Raw genomic sequence first — 22,109 nt, forward strand, 5'->3', positions numbered from 1 at the left:
ATTTTATATCTACAATGAAGCTCAACACCCTTGATTTATTCCATTGGGGTCCATTGGTTTTGAGTGATGGCCATCATGCATAGGTGAGACAAAGCCTACATTGAAGAATTAAAAAATGCAAGGTAATGATGTAAATTCTCTGTGTTATATATCACATAAATTGGTTAGTAGGAAGAAAGAAACATATCATTAAACAATAACAACATATGCTAGGGTGAATTAAAAGATTTCATTTTATCTTTGGGTTTAAAAACAGCTTCAGTCTTGCATTTTAGAACTTTATTTAAATTCCTATCAGCAATTACTATCAGCAATTGCTCCCAAGAATCCATTATTGTCTACATAACCTTTTGCTATGCTATTATTTTTCCATAGTTCTGCACTATTATGAGCATTGAAATAGACCATTATATGTATGGTAAGGTAAATGAAATTCTCCTAATTATAATTATGGTGATCCCAGGCATAAATATTTGTGCTGTTTTATTCATCCACCTATCTAAATGCTTACTATATAACTGGTATAAATATATTTGGAACAGTTGCCAAGAACAGGTCATCTGAAAGATACAGCCTCAACAAAAATGTCGAATTAAATGGGGGATAATATAACATAAAAATATGCTGCTGTCCAAAGGTGATATAATGACTGCTTCGTATGCTGAGAAGCATATTTCTAATACTGAAAGTTCTCCTGGCAGTTCATTAGTTGGTTACATCGGTAGATAATAGGGTAAAAGAAACCCCAGGATTGGTAAGGTCTGTGCTATGTTAGCAACACAGCACACAGTAGGCCCTTCTGCCACCCCAGCAACCCCTGACAATCCCTGATTTACCTCTAACCTAATCACAGGACAATTTACAATGGTCAGTTAACCTACCTAGTACATTTTGGACTGTGGGAGGAAACCGGGGAGCCCAGGGCAAACCCATGCATTCCACGGGGAGGGAGTACAGACTCCTCAGCAGATAGTGCCGGAACTGAACTCCGGAGTACCCTGAGCTGTAATAGCATCGTACTAATCACTACACTACTGTGGCAGGCTAATCCCCAGCTGGAGCTCAACAGAATAGTCCCTGTTGAAGGTCCATTAAGTATTAAAATAGCATAGAGGAAGGAGGAGGAGAGATCAATTATGAATTGCATCCAGAAGGAACAAGGTGCATTAATGTAGTGAGCATTAAGAGTAGTTATATCAAGTGTTCTGCGTGCGACAGTATTAATAAACAAAACATTGTAAAGGTACATCTGAAAGAATATTATTGATTAAATTTTCTAAATAGAGTGGTTTTAGTAGGAGTTGGTGTGGATTTTATTGTAAATGTTAATGTGGGGGAGAAAATAATCAATGCTGGATTTGACTTGGATAAGATAGAGTCATTACAGACTGCAGCACTTGAAAAAGGTAGCTCATCACAGTACTGTCAAGAGCAATTAGTGATGGCAATAAATATTCGCCTTCCTTGCCTTGTCCCATAAAATAATGAGAGGTGAGGGATAGTTCTGTTAGTGGCAGATAGAAACAACAGATCTTCAGCCAGGCCAGCAATTCAAGCAGCATGAGTGAGAATAAGATTGGTGTCGAAAATTTAAATCTATGTTGAATTAACTGGGAGAAGCATTAAGGAGTCAGTAATAAGCCTGTACATCTGCAGGGCTCCTTTTAGACATGGTAAGAAAGGGCAAGGGCCAGGATGACTTTGTTCGGGGAATTAAAAAGACAAAGATTTAGAACATCTGCAAAACTGGAAAATTGCAAATGTTACTCACTCTTTAAGAAGGGAGGGAGGCAGAAGAAAAGAAATTATAAGCCAGTTAGCCTGACTTCAGTGGTCGGAATGATGTTGGAGTCCATTATTAAGGATGAGGTTTTGGTCTACTTGGAAGCACATGATAAAATCGGCCAAAATCAGCAAAGTTTTCTAAAGGGGCAATCATACCTGACGAATTACTGGAATTATGTGAGGAAATAACAGGCAGGATAGACAAAGGAGAGTGTGGATGTTGCTTATTTGGATTTGACAAGATGCCTAGTGATGTGCCGCAGAGGTTGGATTTGGGACCACTTCTTTCCACGTATACAAATGATTTGGATGAAGAAATTGACGACTTTGTGGATGATATGAAGATAGGTGGAAGGGCAGGTAGTGTTGAGGAAGCAGGGTGTCTGCAGAAGGACATAGACAGATTGGGTGAATGGGCAAAGAAGTGGTAGATGGAATATAATGCAGGGAAGTGCAAGGTCATGCATCTTGGGAGAAGGAATAAAGGCGTGGACTCTTTTGTAAATGAGAGAAAATTCAAGTCAACAGAGGTGCAGAAAAACTAGGAAGTCCTCATGTAGGATTCCCCAAAGATTAACTTACAGGTTGAGTCTGTGGTGAGGAAGGCAAATGCAATGTTAGCATTCATTTTAAGAGGGCTAGAGTATAAATGCAAGGATGTAATGCTGAGGCTTTATAAGGCATTTGTCAAGCTGCACTTGGGGTATTGTGAGCAAATTTTGGGCACATGCTGACATTGGAAAGACTCCAGAAGAGGTTCATGAGAATAATACCAGGAATGAAAGGATTAATATATGGGGAACAGTTAATGGCTCTGGGCCTGTACTCACTGGAGTTTAGCAGAATGAGGAAGGATCCCATTGAAACCTATTGAATATTGAAAGTTCTGGATAGAGTACACATGGAGAACATGTTTCCTTCACCGGGGAAGTCTAGGAAGAGAGGGCACCACCTCAGAATTGAGGGATGTCCACTGAAATAGAGATGAGGAAAATTTCTTTAGCTAGAGGGTAGTGAATCTGTGGAATTCTTTGCCACAGAGGGCTGTGCAGGCCAAGTCATTGGGTACATTTAAGGCAAAGATTAATCTCAGGGCATCAAAGGTAACAGGAAGAAAGTAGGAGAATAGAGTTGAAGGAAATAGCCACAACATAATGGCAATGCAGACTTGTGGGCCAAATGGCCTAGTTCTTCTCCTTGGTCTTATGGTCTAACTCATGGTGATCTAATGATCTTGATGTTATTTTGTACTAAATATCATCCGTCTATGTATTATCCATATTCCTCCATTCCTTTCATATTCTTGTGTCTATCTAAAAGCCTCTTAACACCCACTGAACTGCCTGTTTCCATGACTATCCCTGGTAATCCATTCCAGGCATCTACCAAACTGTGTGTAAAAGAACTTGCTCCTCACATCACATTTACACATCCCTCTCCAACCTTAAAAGAACATCCTCTGGTGTTGACGTTTCTACCCTAGGTAAAAGATTTTGACTGGCATTGGGGCTTGGGGATCTAATTCTTTTGAGAAGACCCAGCACTATTTCCTCCCTAATCTAAAAATGTCCCAGTACATTTGCATGCCCCAGTCTGCCTTCAGTATCGTCCAATCCTCCCTTCTTGGTAAATACTGACAATAAGTACTCAGAGGAGAAGTCATTCTGTAAATGAACAATATGAAGATAGAACACTATATTATACTACTGAGCAACAAAAGGAGGCATAGTTGGAGCCATACACAGGAGAATACAATGAGTTACAAAAATAAACATTCTTAGGATGTAGAGCTGAGAGGTACTGTGGAGATTTATCAGTAAGTCCACTTTTCCAGGACTGACAATCTAGCACTGCCCAGGAATGTATGAAGTGCTATTCTGTTTTGATCCACTTATTATCTGCAACCTACAAGCCCTACAACATTCTCCTTTCACCAAATCATCTTTTCTGCATTCAAGATTTGAAAAGACAGGATAAAATTAACTCACAATTAAGCAAAATTTTCCCATGTTAAAGTGCATACTAGCAGAATACAGCTTGAAAAATTACTAACATTCCCAATATTCTAACAAAATGAAATATATTGGTAATATAACCACATTTGGTGTCATGTCAGTCTTTGGGAACAATTCTGCAGGAGATTCTTGAACTATGTAATACAAGGATGAATATGAATCATTTCTTATGTAGCCATTTAGACTGTGCCTGTGTTAGTTAATTCACAGGAATAACCAATACAAAGCAGCCAAACTACTTACAGATTCTGTGTAGAGAAATGATTCCCAGGACTACTCCTCAACAGAGATGGATGGTATCACCCCAGGCAAAGGCAGATGATGACATGCATGATGCAGTGAAATTGACCTGGAGATGGAATGCCATGCAATGAAAGTGAAAAGAGCAATCCATTATGATATTTAGGGATGGTGGTTGACAACCTTCCAGGCATTAGACTGAATTCAATATTTTCAGGTCACAACTACTGCTCCAATTTTTTCCGGAGAGAAGCTGTCAATAATGATTTGGCTGTTCTAAGTTTCATCTTCTCTGAACCAATGTTTCAAGCAACACACAATCACTTCTTTTGCCTTTTAATTGTTTAAGGGAATACATATAGCTGGGGTGCCTAAAACCTTTGCACAGTACTGCAGTAATTTTATGTATTGCACTATACCGCTGCCACAAAAAATCACCATACGCAGGTAATGATAAACCTGATTCTGATAGGAGTCTTTATTGTAGACTGAGAATGGGAAGGGGGCAGGGAAGAGGGGAATCATGGTTGGGAAAATGGGAAGGGAGAGGGGAGACAACGAGAAGTACCTGAGAGATATTCTGTAATGATCAATAAACCAATTGTTTGGAATTAAATGACCTTACTTGGTGTCTCAGGGCTGGGTGGGTCTGCACCTGCGCCACCCCCTGCCCCCTGCACACTTGCGCTCCTTCTCTGCTACCTGTCTCACACCCCTCCTGCAGCGTTCCACCATCACCATTCCCAGCATCCTTTGCTCCCACCAGATTTACAATCTTGCTCTCTGCTCCACCTTCACAAATACAGTACTGTGCCAACGTCTTAGGCACCCTAGTTATATATGTGCCTTAGACTTTTGCACAGTACTGTAGGTAAAGCAGAAAGTAGTGTTCTTAATGTTCATAAGTCTGTGATTAAGTGCCTTGCTATTACTATTTACCAGTCCTTTTCTGTTCAATCTGCTATTTCAGCATTATTTTGTTACTAAGAATATAGTTATCATGTAGTTCTGGTTGAACATAAAAGGGACTTTCAATAGTGGAACAAGAGCATTGTTCCATTTATTAAACACTCAACATCCCCTCTAGAGACATGCTGATAGACATACACAGTCACAAAATTTATATTCAGTGCTATTGAATAAACCTGCATACATCATATTGCAAAATACACATAGTAAGAGTATCTCAAGATAAGATGTATCGTGGAAGTGGTGGTCATATTTTATTTGATATGGTTAGATAAGGTGATCCAGGGAAGATGATCAAAATCTTGGACAGAGAAAGAGAATCTTGAAGGAGAGTGGTGGCAAAGAGGTTTGAAGAGAGAATTTCAAAGCTGTCATGGCTGAAGTCAAAGCAGCCCACAGTGGACCTATTACGAAGATCAGGGATATTCGAATGGCCACAATTGGAGAAGCACTAAGTCCCAAAGACTTGCAAGAGTGAGAGGAATATACTTATGTAAGGATTTGATGACAGAGATGAGAATATCAAACATAAATTACAGAGTCTTTTGAATGTAGCCCAGTCTATCATAGAACCCAGCCTCCCTCTCATTGACTCTTGTCTAAATTTCCTGCTGCCCAAGGACAGCAGCCAACATAATCAAGGATCCCTCCCACCCGAGTCATTCCCTCTTTTCCCCTTCCACTGGGCAGAAGTTTGAGAACATATACCACCAGGCTCAAGTTCTATCCCACTGCTGTAGGATTCTTTAAATGACCTCTTACACAGTATAAATGATTTCTTGATCTCTCAAGGTAGCTTGTCTTGGCCCTTGCACCTTACTTGTTTACCTGCACTGTACTCTCTTTGTACCAGGAGCATCATTCTGTTTTGTTGTTGATTTTCTTTTGTACTATCTCATCATACTTACATTTGGAATAATCTGTCCAAATGTCGTGTAAGCAAAACCTTTTCACTATATCTCTGTGTATCAATAGTGAAAAAAAGTACCATTGTGCAATTGTGTAATTGGCAGCTATGCCTGATAAATTCTCTTTCTTAATTTTCTGCTGTTTCTTATTAATCAGGTTAATGTAATGAAAGTAACACTCATCATCAAGTCCCAGCTATCCATTGCTGCAGTTACTGCTGTCAATGAGATGCTCTTCGTACCCTGTAAATGATAATGCAGCTCTGATAGCTACGATATTTTGCTGCCTATGCATTGGAAGCAATGCTTATGATTATATGGTTTCTTTTTTTTGTCAGACCACAGTAACAATTGCAGAAACATAATAGTTAGAATTGTTCCTAGGCAGTTGGGCGCAGATTAAAATTTTTGAAAATCAGTCATAAATGAAGCCACCTGTGCTGACTCTTAATACATACTTAGCCATAAATCCTCATGTTCATCAAGCAATCTAAAGCACAGATCTAACTTACTGCAGACCCACCCGCAACTATTCCCACACGCACAAACTGCTGGTCAGCCCACTGTACACGCAATTGTGGTGAAGAATCAGGGAAGAGCATAGCAAAAAGATTGAAAGATAACCCTTTACCAAGAGCAAATACTTTGGAGTACAAGGCAAATTACTGATTGCTGCTGGATGCAGTTTTGTGAAAGAAGCGCATTAATTAAGAATGTTGGAGTCCTCAATCATTAAGTGTCAACATCCTCAATAAAGCTTCGTATTCAGATTTAACAAAACTAGGACAAGTACTAAACAAGTGGACTTGATGTGGAGTGTCATAGTATACTCTAACATTTAGCATAATCAAGGTCATAAAATAAATGGTAAATCAACCTTTTGTTTTAAACTAGATATTTTATAGTTTCAATTAATATTAAATACACTGTAATTGTATGTTAGATCAAGCCTCCAATTAACACTTTGACCTGAACAGAATTACACAGTGTTATAATTCCTCAATAACAGCCCTCCAATATATTGCAAAAGTTAACCTTTGTAACTTATGATCTTTGACTTTAAGTACCATAACTGCTTGCCTGGAGTGATGTCATTGCTGACTCTAACCTTGAATCTCACCCAGCAGTATATGAGTGCAGTTCCAACACATTCTCCACTGATTCCAATGATGCTCTGCCTGAGAGGTTTACATTATGAGGATGGGATGCACATATTATATTTCTTGGCGTATTTAAGGTTAAGTACTGGTAAGGTGGGGTGGAAAGGTTAATTTGGACACTAAGAAGATTTAACAGTTTTGAAAGAGCAAAGATTAATAGAATGATGCCAGAACTTACTGAAAAGACTGAACAGGCTGGAGCTCATTTCTCTTGAAAAGAAAGGACTAAATCAATGACCTGTTAGGAGGTCATTAAGATTATTAAATAGTGTCATAGCACAGAAAGAGAAAATGTTTCCACAGGAACTGAAAAAAGTATTAGGGATGAATAATTATAACATGAAGGAATTCAAAAACATTTTTACCCATAGAGTGACATGAAGAGTAATTGACAGAGATCCAATAGAAACCAAACAAACACATGAGAGAGAGAAGAATGGGTAAACTGAGGTTTAAGGGCGGCTTCGACTGTACATCTGGGTTGTATGGCCTTGTTTCTATATAATGAACACTTTGCAAATATTTCTGTACATAAAGCCAGATCAGACAGATATGATGTTATAAAGCAATTCTCAAATACAGACATCTGCAGCTCTCCTTCGTCAGGGCCATGTCCAAAAACATTGATCCTGGATGATGAATTGGAATAGTAGGCTATTTGCTGGCATGGGATAAAAGTGTTAAAATATGATCTAATGGAATAGAAGAAGCCTCTGGGACCGCCTGCAATCAGTAGCCTGACTCATAATTATTTACACCTTCATCCTCATCATTGGCTCCCAACCTAGGAAGCTAAGACCACATGGCCATTTAATTTCCAATGCTTTGACACCAAGACACAAAACCACATTTATCTGCATTTCTTTCCCTCCTTTAATCCTCTTCATTGTGTAAGAGGAATGTGTTTAGAACCAGATTTGTTGTTGTTCCTCTCTGCACCTTGTGGCAAGGTTACCACCCGATGTGCCATTTCTTCAGCATTTATCTGTGTTTTTTTTTTTACAAGGGTGAGTTGCTAGCTCAACCCAGCACAGACGGAAAACGTGCAAGGAGCTGGCCAGATTCGAACCCAGGACCACTTCCCTTGAAATTCGGTACAGATGCCAATACACCACCAGCCAGTACAGAACCAGATATATACAGCATAAAGCAAGCTCTTCTGCCCACAATGTCTATGCTGACTGTCATGACTATCTCTACTAACTCCACTTCCCTACACTAATTCTATATCCCTCTTCACTTTGCTCATTCAAATACCTTTCCAGATATCTCTTAAATGTTGTTACGGTACCTGCCTTCACCACCTCTTCTGCCAGCTCAGTCTAGTGACCAACAACGTAACGTGTGGAAAATTTACCCCTCAGGTCTCCTTTAAACTTTCTCCTCTTATCTTAAACCCACACCAGTTTTAGGCAGCCCTTCTATAGGTAGCAGACTCTGGCTTTCTATCCTATCAATACCTCATCATTTCTAAACATTTTTATCTTGTTTCCTCTAAACTTTCTTTGTTCCAGGAAAACGACTCAACCTATCCAATCTCTCCATCTAACTCAAGTCCATGAAACAGGCAATAATTCTGAAATTTTTTTGCAACCTGTCATGAACACATCCTTTCCATGGCATAAGCAAACAGAACTGAACACAATACCCTTAAGTGTAATCTAACCAATGTTTTGTACATTGGTAATGCTTCCCAACTTTTCTATTCAACGCCTTGGCAAATGAGAGCAATCTTGCCACATACCCTCTTCATTACCCTGTCTACCTTGTTGCTACTTTTGAGGAACTAGTACCCCGAAGGTCTCTCTGTTCAACAACACTTTGCACAGCCCTGCCATTCACTGTGTACGTCCAGCCCTGGTTTAAATTCCCAAAATGCATAACTTTGCACTACTTATTTAAATTCCAGTGTAATTCCCTTGACAACTTTCCCATCTGACCTATGTTCTGTTGAAAACTTCGGCAAAATTCTTCACTGTCTGTTAAACCACTAATTTTGATATCATCTGCAGACTTGCTAACCATGCACCTACATTCTTACCAATTTTATCAAAGTTTCATAAGAGCAAGAGGCTAAGCTTTGTTGGGAAAGTCAGCAGAAGCTGAAATAAGCCCACTTCTTACTTTGGGGCATAGTATACCAGCGAAGTACAGCAACTTTTTAAATAATTGTACAATATTGTTTGAGATTTCCAGTTGATTTGTAAATATGCATGGTCGATGGCTAAAATAAAAAGTTACAATTCAAGCTCTTTCTCTTCCAATCAATTTCAGGAAGAAAGAGCAAATTGCATTTCGTTTCTGAGAGAATAATAGATTTGAAGATGATTCTTCATGAGAATGAGTTCAACACCCAAATAAATAACAAACTTATTTATGAAATTGTTCTCTGAATTATTTGTTGTCCCATATCTAATTCGGTTTGATGGAATTTTTTTTAGACAGGCCTCACCTTTTTTATATTTGTTTTTCAAACCATGGTTTAATCATGAATACGGCTCAATGGGGTTACAGTACTTTGATTTGTTCAGCGTGGATACTTGTGTTTTGCAGCTAGGTAGGCAACCAAATTAGAATTCCATTCACTGATAAATTTTGTATGGTGGTTGAAGTAGCTCTTCACAAATTAAGCAACCATGGAGGCTTTAAAGTAACTTGGGTAACAAAATCCTTCAATTTTTTTTTCAAATTTTGGAAATCCAATTATAAGCTATGCAACATCAATGAGCAGCAAAGATAGTAATTATAAATATATATAGCAAATCTAACTAGGAAAGCAAGGTCACATTGACAGTATCAATCAAAACTGGCTACTTCAAAATTGAACTGAAGTTAAAATGTAAGCAGAGACTAGTTTTTTTTTGTTCAAAAAAGAAATTAATAAAATGGCATAGCACTGCCTGAGCTTTGGATACAAGCAAAACTAAGAATAATTTCCAACAAAGTATTTGTCTTTGATTATTCAGAGCATGCTATCAGAATGTGAATTCAGCTGAAGGTCAAGAATTGGGAAACTGCATCAAAATTTAGATTGCTGATTCCATTTGAAAGACAAAAATCAACTGAAAATTTAATGGGTAAACTTCCAACACACACTTGCTAGCCTGTAAAGAAATTTCAATATATTCCATGACTTCTGCCCAAGTTTGTATATGAAGTTACTCTTCTATGCTATAAAATATATGTATAGTATATAAAGGGTATCAACCTATAATAGAGGGCTTTGGAGCAAGTAAATCAATTAGTCCCTAGGCAATGTGGCAGAGCCATCCAAAACATAGCAAGGATTGGTAGCTAGAACATTCAGCACTTATAGCGAGGAGGTTTTGCAAGCATGAATTAGGCCTCTTTTTGGATACCATGTTACCAAGTAAGAGAATACCACCTCCTCTTGTTTATGCCTTGAACAGGACCTCTTTAAGAAGCATCAGGTCATTGTCTCTTCCACTATCAACAAGTTCATCGACTCTGGAGATCTCCCATCCACTGCCACCAGTCTCATTGTTCCCATACCCCACACTGCTCATTTCTATCTCCTACACAAGGTCCACAAACATGATGGTCTGGGTAAGCCCATTGTTTCTGCCTGCTCCTGCCCCGCTGAACTTGTGTTTGCATATCTTGGCTCCATTTTGTCCCCCTTGGTTCAGTCCCTACCCATTTACATCCATGACACTTCACACACTCTCAATAACTTTAAGCAAGTTGAGTTCCCTAGCCCTAATTGTCTCATTTTCACTATACAGTTCTATCCCCCAATCAGGAAGGCCTTAAAGCTCCCTATTTCTTTCTAGACAATAGACCTAACCAGCTCCCCTCCACCAACATTCTTCTCCATCTGAGAGAACTAGTCCTCACCCTCAATGATTTCTCTTTCATCTCTTCCCACTTTCCCCAAGCCCAAGGTGTAGCTATGGGCACCCACATGGAACCCCGCTATGGCTGCCTTTTTGTTAGCTACATGGAACAGTCCATGTTCCAAACCTACACTGGTAATGGTCCCCAACCCTTTCTATGCTACATCATTAACTGCATTGTTGCTGCTCTTTCCACCCATGCCGAGCTCACCAATTTCATCAACTTTGCCTCCAACATCTAGCCTGCCCTTAAGTTTATTTGATCCATCTCTGACACCTCTCTCCCCTTTTTTGATCTGTCTGCCTCCCTCTCTGGAGAGACTATCTGCTGATACCTTTAATATTCCTTTAGACTCTCACGGCTATCTTGACAATACCTCTTCCCACACTGTTCCTTGTAAAAACTGTTATTCCCTTTTCATAGTTTCTCCATTTCCACTGTATCTGTTCTCAGGTGAAACTTTCCATCCCATAACATCTCAGAATCAGAATCAGATTTAATATCAACAGCATATGTCATGAACTTTGTTAACTTCTGAGGAGATCTAGACAATATCTGAAATGTCCTTTTTCAAAGAACAGGATTTCACTTCCAATGCTGTCCTCACCCACGTTGCCTCCATTCCCCACACATCTACCCTCACCCCATTTTCCTGCTTCAATAACAGGGATAGAGTTTTCCTTATCTACCACCCCATGAACCTCCATATCTAGCACATTTACAACAGGATCCTATCGCGTAGCACATCTTTCCCAACCCTCCCCCCACCTGCCCCCTCCTCTGCATTCCACAGCGATCACTCTCTACACAATTCCCTTTTCTACTCATCCCTCTCTCCTGGCATTTATCCCTGTCGGTGGGAGAAGTGTTACACCTGATTCTACACCTCCTCCCTCACCACCATTCAGGGCCCCAAATAATTCTTCCAGGTGAGGTGACACTTCGTCAGATTCATCTACTATATCCAGTGCTTCTGGTGAGGCCTCCTCTATATCAGTGAGACTTCCACAATGAAGCCACCCTCAGGTTGGAGGAGCAACAGCTCATATTCCATCTGGGTAGCCTCCAAGCTGATGGCATGAACATTGATTCCTTTAACTTTAACTTCTGGTAAGTTTAACTTCTTTAACTTATGGTTGTTTAATGTAATTTTCAGTGCACAAACACAGAAACATGGAAAACCTACAGCACAATACAGGCCCTTCGGCCCTCAAAGTTGTGCCAAACATGTCCCTACCTTGGAAATTACTAGGCTTACCCATAGCCCTCTATTTTTCTAAGCTCCATATACCTATCCAAAAGTTTCTTAAAAGACCCTATCGTATCCTCCTCCACCACTGTCACTAGCAGCCCATTCCATGCACTCACCACTCTCTGAGTAAAAAACTTACCCCTGACATCTCCTCTGTACCTACTCCCCAGCACCTTAAACCTGTGTCCTCTTGTGGCAACCATTTCAGCCCTGGGAAAAACCCTCTGACTATCCACATGATCAATGCCTCTCATCATCTTATACACCTCTTATCAGCTCACCTCTCATCCTCCGTCGCTCCAAGGAGAAAAGGCCGAGTTCACTCAACCTGGTTTCATAAGGCATGCTCCCAAATCCAGGCAACATCCTCGTAAATCTCCTCTGCACCCTTTCTAGGGCTTCCACATTCTTCCTGTAGCGAGGCCACCAGAACTGAGTACAGTACTCCAAGTGGGGTCTGACCAGGGTCCTATATAGCTGTAACATTACCTCTCGGCTCCTAAATTCAGTTCCACGGTTAATGAAGGCCAATACACCGTATGCCTTCTTAACCACAGAGTCAACCTACACAGCTGCTTTGAGCGTCCTATGGACTCCAAACACAAGATCCCTCTGATCCTCCACACTGCCAAGAGTCTTACCATTAATACTATATTCTGCCATCATATTTGACCTACCAAAATGAACCACTTCACACTTATCTGGGTTGAACTCCATCTGCCACTTCTCAGTCCAGTTTTGCATCCTATGAATGTCCTGCTGTAACCTCTGACAGCCCTCCACACTATCCACAACACCCCCAACCTTTGTACCATCAGCACATTCACTAACCCATCCCTTCACTTCCTCATCCAGGTCATTTATAAAAATCACGAAGAGTAAGGATCCCAGAACAGATCCCTGAGGCACACCACTGGTCACCGACCTCCATGCAGAATATGACCCATCTCCAACCACTCTTTGCCTTCTATGAGCAAGCCAGTTTTGGATCCACAAAGCAACATCCCGCTGGATCCCATGCCTCCTTACTTTCTCAATAAGCCCTGCATGGGGCACCTTATCAAATGCCTTGCTGAAATCCATATACACTACACCTACTGCTCTTCCTTCATCAACGTGTCACATCCTCAAAAAATTCAATCAGGCTCATAAGGCACAAACTCACTTGACAAAGCCATGCTAACTATTCCTAATCATATTATACCTCTCCAAATGTTCATAAATCCTGCCTCTCAGGATCTTCTCCATCAACTTACCAACTACTGAAGTAAGACTCACTGGTCTATAATTTCCTGGGTTAACCCTACTCCCTTTCTTGAATAAAGGAACAACATCCGCGACCCTCCAATCCTCCGGAACCTCTCTCATCCTCATTGATGATTCAAAGATCATTGCCAGAGGCTCAGCAATCTCCTCCCTCGCCTCCCACAGTAGCCTGGGTACATCTCATCCGGTCCTGGTGACTTATCCAACTTGATGCTTTCCAAAAGCTCCAGTACATCCTCTTTCTTAATATCTACATGCTCAAGCTTTTCAGTCTGCTAGAAGTCAGCACTACAATCACCAAAATCCTTATCCATAGTGAATACTGAAGTAAGTTATTTATTAAGGACCCCTGCTATTTCCTCCGGTTCTATAAACACTTTCCCACTGTCATACTTGATAGGTCGTATTCTTTCACACCTTCTCCTCTTGCTCTTCACATACTTGTAAAATTCCTTGAGGTTTTCCCTAATCCTGCCCGGCAAGGTCTTCTCATGGCCCCTTCTGGCTCTCCTAATTTACTTTTTAAGCTCCTTCCTGTTAGCCTTATAATCTTCTAGATCTCTAACATCACCTAGCTCTCTGAACCATTTGTAAGCTTTTCTTTTCTTCTTGACTAGATTTATTACAGCCTTTGTACACCACAGTTCCTGTACCCTACCATAACTTCCCTGTCTCATTGGAACGTACTATGCAGAACACCTCACAAATATCGCCTGAACATTTGCCACATTTCTTCTGTACTTTTCCCTGAGAACATCTGTTCCCAATTTAAGCTTCCAATTTCCTGCCTGATAGCCTCATAATTCCCCTTACTTCAATTAAACGTTTCTCTAACTTGTCTGTTCCTATCTCTCTCCAATGCTATTGTAAAGGAGATAGAATTATGATCACTATCTCCAAAATGCTCTCCCACTGAGAGATCTAACACCTGACCAGGTTCATTTCCCAATACCAAATCAAGTACAGTCTCTCCTCTTGTAGACTTATCTACATATTGTGTCGAGAAACCTTCCTGAACACACCTAACAAACTCCACCCCATCTAAACCCCTTGCTTAGGGAGATGCCAATAGATATTTGGGAAATTAAAATCTCCCATCATGACAACTCTTTTATTATTACACCTTTCCGGGATCTGTCCTATCTGCTCCTCGATATCCCTGTTACTATTGGGCGGCCTATGAAAAAAAAGTGTGGGGGGGTGGGGTTAATGGGTAGAGGTGTTGATCAGCCTTACTGCTTGGGGAAAGTAACTGTTTTGAGTCTAGTGGCCCTCGTGTGGATGTTATGTAGCCTCCTCCCTGATGGGAGTGAGACAAACAGTCCATGAGCAGGGTAGGTGGGACCCTTCATGACGTTACTGGACCTGTTCCAGCACCATTCTGCATATATGTCCTTGATGGCAGGTAGGCTGGAGCCAGTGATGTGTTGGGCAGTTTTGACTACCCATTGTAGAGCCTTCCTGTCTGCCAAGTGCAGTTTCCTTACCATGCAGTGATGTGGCTTGTTAGGATGCTCTCTATTGCACATCTCTAGAATGACGAGAGTATAGATGTGCAAAGTTCAGTTCCCTTCAGCCTCCTCAGAAAGCAGAGGCATTGGTGAACTTTCCTGATTGTGCAGGATGTGTTCTGGGACTGTGAGATGTGCACTCCCTGGGGTTTGAAACTGATTGCAGCTTCCATTACTGTGACTCTCAGTCTGAGGTCTCATCTAAAAGACACTATCTCCAACATTAAAGAACACCTTATGCTTTGGAGGCTCTAGTTTGTTTCCAAGCACTTGATCAGTTTTTATGATTAAGGGCCTGGAAACAAACTAGAGCCTCCAAAGCATAAATGTGACTGAGTCACAGATGCTAAATAATTTACCAAATAATAAAGAATAAAGGGCAAATCCTCAAGGGAAAAGTTTAAAGAGTCTCAGTCTCTGCAGTCCAAAGAGGACAGAAGCTAACAAATTGATTGAGTTAGGCTGAGGAGCCAGAACTAAAGAGGAAAGTAACCTTCAACATAGATGTGTGTTAGATGTGCTTATCATCATAACATACACGCTTCCCTTTTTTATAATGTTAAAAGGCTTGCATATTATTTCTTTTCCAATAAATGAAACATACACTGAAACCTACTTTAAGACTTCATAATTTATATTAAAAAATTGATAATAAAGTACATGTTAATTATATCTCAACTATACCTTTTCCCACCCTACCTCCTGTAAAAATGGTACTCCCTTTTCTCAGTTTCTTTGCCCCAATCACATCTGTTTCCAGGAAGGGGCTTTCCATTACTGAACATCGGAGATTTCCTCCTACTTTAAAGAATAGGGTTTCCCTCCCTCTTCTATTGATGCTGCCCTCACTTGCATCTCCTCCATTTCCTGTACCTCCTCACCCCATCTTCCCACCACCTTAATAGTGATAAAGTCTCTCTTGTCCTTACCTACCACCCTATCTGTCTCCGCATCTAACACATTATCCTCCACAGTTTCCACCAAAGAGATCCTACCACTAATACCTCCCCCAATCCTCCATTTTCCATAGAGATTGCTCCCTTCATGATTCCCTTGTCCATTCATCTCCCTCCCTGCAAGCAGTCTAAATGCTACACCTGCCATACACCGTCTCCCTCTCCTCCATTCAGGGCCTTAAACAGTCCTTTCAGGTAAGGCAACATTTCACCCGTGAATCTGCTGTGGTTGTCTATTGTATCCTGTGCTCCTGATGCAGCTTCTCTACAATGGTGAGACACATTGCAAATTGGGGTACCTCTTCATCCAGCACCTCCACACTATCCGCCATAAGTGGGACGTCCTGGTGGCCAAACAATTTAATTCTGATTCCTATTACCATTCCAACATGTCAGTCAATGGCTTCCTCGTGTGCCAAGATGAGGCCACCCTCAGGGTGGAGGAGCAACATCTTATATTCCATCTGGGTACTCTCCAACCAGATAGCATGAATATCGATTTCACCTTCCAGTGAACAAATTTCTCCACCCACCCCCCTTCCTCCTTTGCCCACTCTGACCTTTTTTCTTCGCACCTGCTTATTATTTTCCTCTGGATCCACTCTCCTCTCCTATCAGATTCCTTCTTCTTCTTCTTGACCTTTCCCACCCACCTGGCTTCACCTATCAACTTCCAGCTAGCCACTTTCCCCTCCCCCCTCCTTTTTATTCTGGTATCTTACCCCACCCCCCACCCCCCGACTTCCTTCTGAGCCCTGAAGAAGAGGCTCGGCCCAAAAATTCAACCATCTATTTATATCTATAGATGCTGCCTGACCTGCTGAGTTCCTCCAGCATTTTGTATTGCTCTGCATATTTTAAATATCGTAATAAAAACTTTGTTATGTTTTGTAACTCTAAACATGAAAACTAATTGAAAGGAAACACATTCAGGAATGCAAATCTTCGTTTTTACCTTAAACGAGGTGTGCACATATGACACAGCCGTGAATGACATATGCCATTCATGTACTTTGTTCATATAACTATAAAGAATTATTTGAACAAAGTATGCTTAATCAAACAATATATTTACAATATTACTTAAGTATTACTGATATATATATATATATATATACACACACACACACACATAGTATTAAATTAGATTAGATTAGATTAAATTCAACTTTATTGTCATTGTGCTGATTACAGATACAGAGCCAATGAAATGCAGTTAGCATCAGACCAGAAATGCAAAGAATAGTGTTACTTACAAAATAACTGCGAATAAAAAGTAAGTGCTACAGCACACAAATATAAAAGTACTGAGAGTACAATATGGGTGCAATACTGCTTAGCACTGTGATGAGAGGTTCAGCAGTGTCACAGCCTCAGAGAAGAAGCTCTTCCTGTGCCTGCTGGTGCGGGAGCGGAGGCTCCTGTAGCGCCTACCGGATGGGAGGAGAGTAAAAAGTCCAGGGTTAAGGTGAGATGCATCCTTGATAATGCTTTTCACCCTGCCCAGGCAGCATTTATGGTAGATGTTCTCAATGGTGGGCATTTGGGTGCCGATAATCCACTGGGCAGTTTTCACCACACGCTGGAGTGCTTTGCGGTCCGACACGGAACAATTGCCATACCACACTGAGATGCAGTTGGTGAGTATGCTCTCAATGGTACAGCAGTAAACGTCCGTCAGTATCCTGGGGCAGAGGTGAGCTTTCTTGACGCTCCACAGGAAATAAAGGCGCTGTTGCATCTTTTTGATCAGGATGGAGGAGTTCAGGGACCAGGTGAGATTCTCGGAAATGTGGACACCAAGGAATTTGAAGCATGATACTTGCTCCACTACAGCTCCGTTGATGTAGATGGGGACATGAGTGTGGCTCCTAGCATGCCTGAAGTCCACAATGATCTCCTTGGTCTTCTGGGTGCTAAGGGCCAGGTTGTTGTCAGCACACCACATGGCCGGGTGCTGGATCTCATCCCTGTAGGCGGTCTTGTCATCCCCTCTGATCAGGCAGCACACAGCCTTGAGGCACGCCCGGTGTTCAGGGTGAGAGTGGAGGAGGAGAGGTTGTCTAACTGAACTGACTGGGGTCTGTTATTCAGAAAGTCCAAGGTCCAATTGCAGAGAAATGAGGTGATACCAAGCTGGTAAAGTCTGGCGATCAGCTTGGAGGGGAGCACAGTATTGAATGCCGAACTAAAGTCAATGAACAGCATTCTGACGCAAGAGCTGGTACTGTCCAGGTGGGTCAGGGCAGAGTGAAGTGTCGTGGAGATGGCGTCCTGCATTGACCTGTTGGTGCGATAGGCAAATTGATGGGGGTCCAGGGTAGTGGGCAGACAGGATTTCAGATGTGATAGAACCAGTCTCTCAAAGCACTTTGCAATGATGGGGGTGAGTGCAACTGGGCCCAAGTCATTCAAGCACAAATACACAACACTCCTCCCTCCTTAGCTATAAACTTCAACTCAATACAAAATGCATTTCAACTCATTGTATATACATATACTATATATACACAAGTATACTATACAACGTCCACAGCATAGTAAATGTTAAATTGTCTTATTCAGGCCAAAAAATTGCATTTTTGTGGAGGATTTCTTACTCTCTGGGATAACGTATTTCCTGACAAGGGAGGTTACTCTGCTTGACAGCTGAGACTGGTGGCTCTGAAAACAATTTAAGATTCTAGGGCCTCCTCCACGTTATTTGTAGGAGTTGACTCAAACTGCAGAAAATCGTCCTGGCAGCTCTGAACACTTTTGTTCTCCTTTTTTTTCCAGATTTTCTCTCTTTTTAAACATAGAACATAGAATAGTACAGCACAGTACAGGCCCTTCGGCCCACAATGTTGTGCCAACCCTCAAACCCTGCCTCCTATATAACCCCCCACCTTAAATTCCTCCATATACCTGCATAGTAGTCTCTTAAATTTCACTAGTGTATCTGCCTCCACCACTGACTCAGGCCGTGCATTCCACGCACCAACCACTCTCTGAGTAAAAAACCTTCCTCTAATATCCCCCTTGAACTTCCCACCCCTTACCTTAAAGCCATGTCCTCTTGTGTTGAGCAGTGGTGCCCTGGGGAAGAGGCGCTGGGTATCCACTCTATCTATTCCTCTTATTATCTTGTACACTTCTATCATGTCTCCTCTCATCCTCCTCCTCTCCAAAGAGTAAAGCCCTAGCTCCCTTGATCTCTGATCATAATGCCTACTCTCTAAACCAGGCAGCATCCTGGTAAATCTCCTCAGTACCCTTTCCAATGCTTCCACATCCTTCCTATAATGAGGTGACCAGAACTGGACACAGTACTCCAAGTGTGGCCTAACCAGAGTTTTATAGAGCTGCATCATTACATCGCGACTCTTAAACTCTATCCCTCGACTTATGAAAGCTAACACCCCATAAGCTTTCTTAACTAACCTATCCACCTGTGAGGCAACTTTCAGGGATCTATGGACATGTACCCCCAGATCCCTCTGCTCCTCCACACTACCAAGTATCCTGCCATTTACTTTGTACTCTGCCTTGGAGTTTGTCCTTCCAAAGTGTACCACCTCACACTTCTCCGGGTTGAACTCCATCTGCTACTTCTCAGCCCACTTCTGCATCCTATCAATGTCTCTCTGCAATCTTTGACAATCCTCTACACTATCTACAACACCACCAACCTTTACGTCATCTGCAAACTTGCCAACCCACCCTTCTACCCCCACATCCAGGTCGTTAATAAAAATCACGAAAAGTAGAGGTCCCAGAACAGATCCTTGTGGGACACCACTAGTCAAAATCCTCCAATCTGAATGTACTCCCTCCACCACGAACCACTGCCTTCTGCAGGCAAGCTAATTCTGAATCCACCTGGCCAAACTTCCCTGGATCCCATGCCTTCTGACTTTCTGAATAAGCCTACCATGTGGAACCTTGTCAAATGCCTTACTAAAATCTATATAGATCACATCCACTGCACTACCCTCATCTATATGCCTGGTCACCTCCTCAAAGAACTCTATCAGGCTTGTTAGACACGATCTGCCCTTCACAAAGCCATGCAGACTGTCCCTGATCAGACCATGATTCTCTAAATGCCTATAGATCCTATCTCTAAGAATCTTTTCCAACAGCTTTCCCACCACAGACGTAAGACTCACTGGTCTATAATTACCCAGACTATCCCTACTACCTTTTTTGAACATGGGGACGAAATTCGCTTCCCTCCAATCCTCCAGTACCATTCCCGTGGACAACGAGCACATAAAGATCCTAGCCAGAGGCTCAGCAATCTCTCCCCTCACCTCGTGGAGCAGCCTGGGGAATATTCCGTCAGGCCCTGGGGACTTATCTGTCCTAATGTATTTTAACAACTCCAAAACCTCCTCTCCCTTAATATCAACATGCTCCAGAACATCAACCTCACTCATATTGTCCTCACCGTCATCAAGTTCCCTCCCATTGGTGAATACCGAAGAGAAGTACTCATTGAGGACCTCGCTCACTTTCACAGCCTCCAGGCACATCTTCCCACCTTTATCTCTAATCGGTCCTAACTTCACTCCTGTCATCCTTTTTTTCTTCACGTAATTGAAGAATGCCTTGGGGTTTTCCTTTACCCTACTCGCCAAGGCCTTCTCATGCCCCTTTCTTGCTCTTGTCAGCCCCTTCTTAAGCTCCTTTCTTCCCTATATTCCTCAATAGGCCCACCTGATCCCTGCTTCCTAAACCTCATGTATGCTGCCTTCTTCCACCTGACTAGATTTTCCACCTCACTTGTCACCCATGGTTCCTTCACCCTACCATTCTTTATCTTCCTCACCGGGACAAATTTATCCCTAACATCCTGCAAGAGATCTCTAAACATCGACCACATGTCCATAGTACAGTTCCCTGCAAAAACATCATCCCAATTCACACCCACAAGTTCTAGCCTCATAGCCTCAGAATTTGCCCTTCCCCAATTAAAAATGTTCCTGTCCTTTCTGATTCTATCCTCTTCCATGATAATGCTAAAGGCCAGGGAGCGGTGGTCACTGTCCCCCAAATGCTCACCCAGTGAGAGATCTGTGACCTGACCCAGTTCATTACCTAGTACTAGATCTAGTATGGCATTCCCCCTAGTCGGCCTGTCCACATACTGTGACAGGAATCCGTTCTGGACACACTTAACAAACTCTGCCCCATCTAAACCCTTGGAACTAATCAGGTGCCAATAAATATTAGGGAAGTTAAAGTCACCCATGATAACAGCCCTGTTATTTTTGCACCTTTCCAAAATCTGCCTCCAAATCTGCTCCTCTGTATCTCTGCTGCTATCAGGGGACCTATAGAATACCCCCAATAGAGTAACTGCTCCCTTCCTGTTCCTGACTTCCACCCATACTGACTCAAAAGAGGATCCTGCTACATTACCCACCCTTTCTGCAGCTATAATAGTATCCCTGACCAGTAATGTCACCCCTCCTCCCCTTTTTCCACCCTCTCTATCCCTTTTAAAGCACTGAAATCCAGGAATGTTGAGAATCCATTCCTGCCCTGGTGCCAGCCAAGTCTCTGTAATGGCCACTACATCATAATTCCATGTATGTTTCCAAGCTCTCAGTTCATCACCCTTGTTCCTGATGCTTCTTGCATTGAGGTACACACATTGAGGTACACACAGGCCCTTCTACCTTACTGTCTTTACACCGTTTATTCTGCTTCTCTTTCCTCAAAGCCTCTCTGTATGTTAGATCTGGCTTTACTCCATGCACTTCTTTCACTACTCTATTGCTCTGGGTCCCATCCCCCTTGCAAATTAGTTTAAACCCTCCCAAACCATGCTAGCAAACCTACCTGCAAGGAATTTGCTCTCCCTCGAGTTCAGGTGCAACCCATCCAATCTGTACAGGTCCCACCTTCCCGAGAAGAGATCCCAATGATCCAAATATCCAAAACCCTGCTCCCTGCACGAACTCCTCAGCCACACATTCAACTGCCATCTCCTCCAATTCTTACCATCAGTGTCACGTAGCACTGGCAGCAATCCTGAGAACGCCACCTTTGAGGTCCTGTTCTTCAGCCTTCTGCCTAGTTCCCAAAACTCACACTTCAGGACCTCATCCCTCTTCCTGCTTATGTCGTTGGTCCCAACATGTATCACGACTTATGGTTGCTTTCCCTCTTGTACCAGGATGTCGTGCACCCGGTCAGAGA

General features: G+C 42.0%; 1 protein-coding gene across 3 annotated transcripts in view; it reads left to right on the plus strand.

Annotated features, from left to right (window-relative positions):
• Positions 1–22,109, plus strand: part of kif16ba (kinesin family member 16Ba) — a 231,279-nt gene that overhangs the window by 180,239 nt on the left and 28,931 nt on the right. The window contains exon 28 of one of the 3 annotated variants that reach the window (XM_072265466.1): positions 9,352–9,383. The exons of 1 other annotated variant lie outside the window; for it this stretch is intronic. In XM_072265466.1, the coding sequence (XP_072121567.1) occupies positions 9,352–9,353 (2 nt within the window). In that variant the 3' untranslated portion in view covers positions 9,354–9,383. Of the gene's footprint in view, positions 1–20; positions 589–9,351; positions 9,384–22,109 lie in introns of those variants that run through there. One more of the 3 variants, XM_072265463.1, reaches the window with a different exon arrangement.

This window comes from Mobula birostris, chromosome 8 (assembly GCF_030028105.1).
Source record: "Mobula birostris isolate sMobBir1 chromosome 8, sMobBir1.hap1, whole genome shotgun sequence".
Taxonomy (NCBI): Eukaryota; Metazoa; Chordata; class Chondrichthyes; order Myliobatiformes; family Myliobatidae; genus Mobula; species Mobula birostris.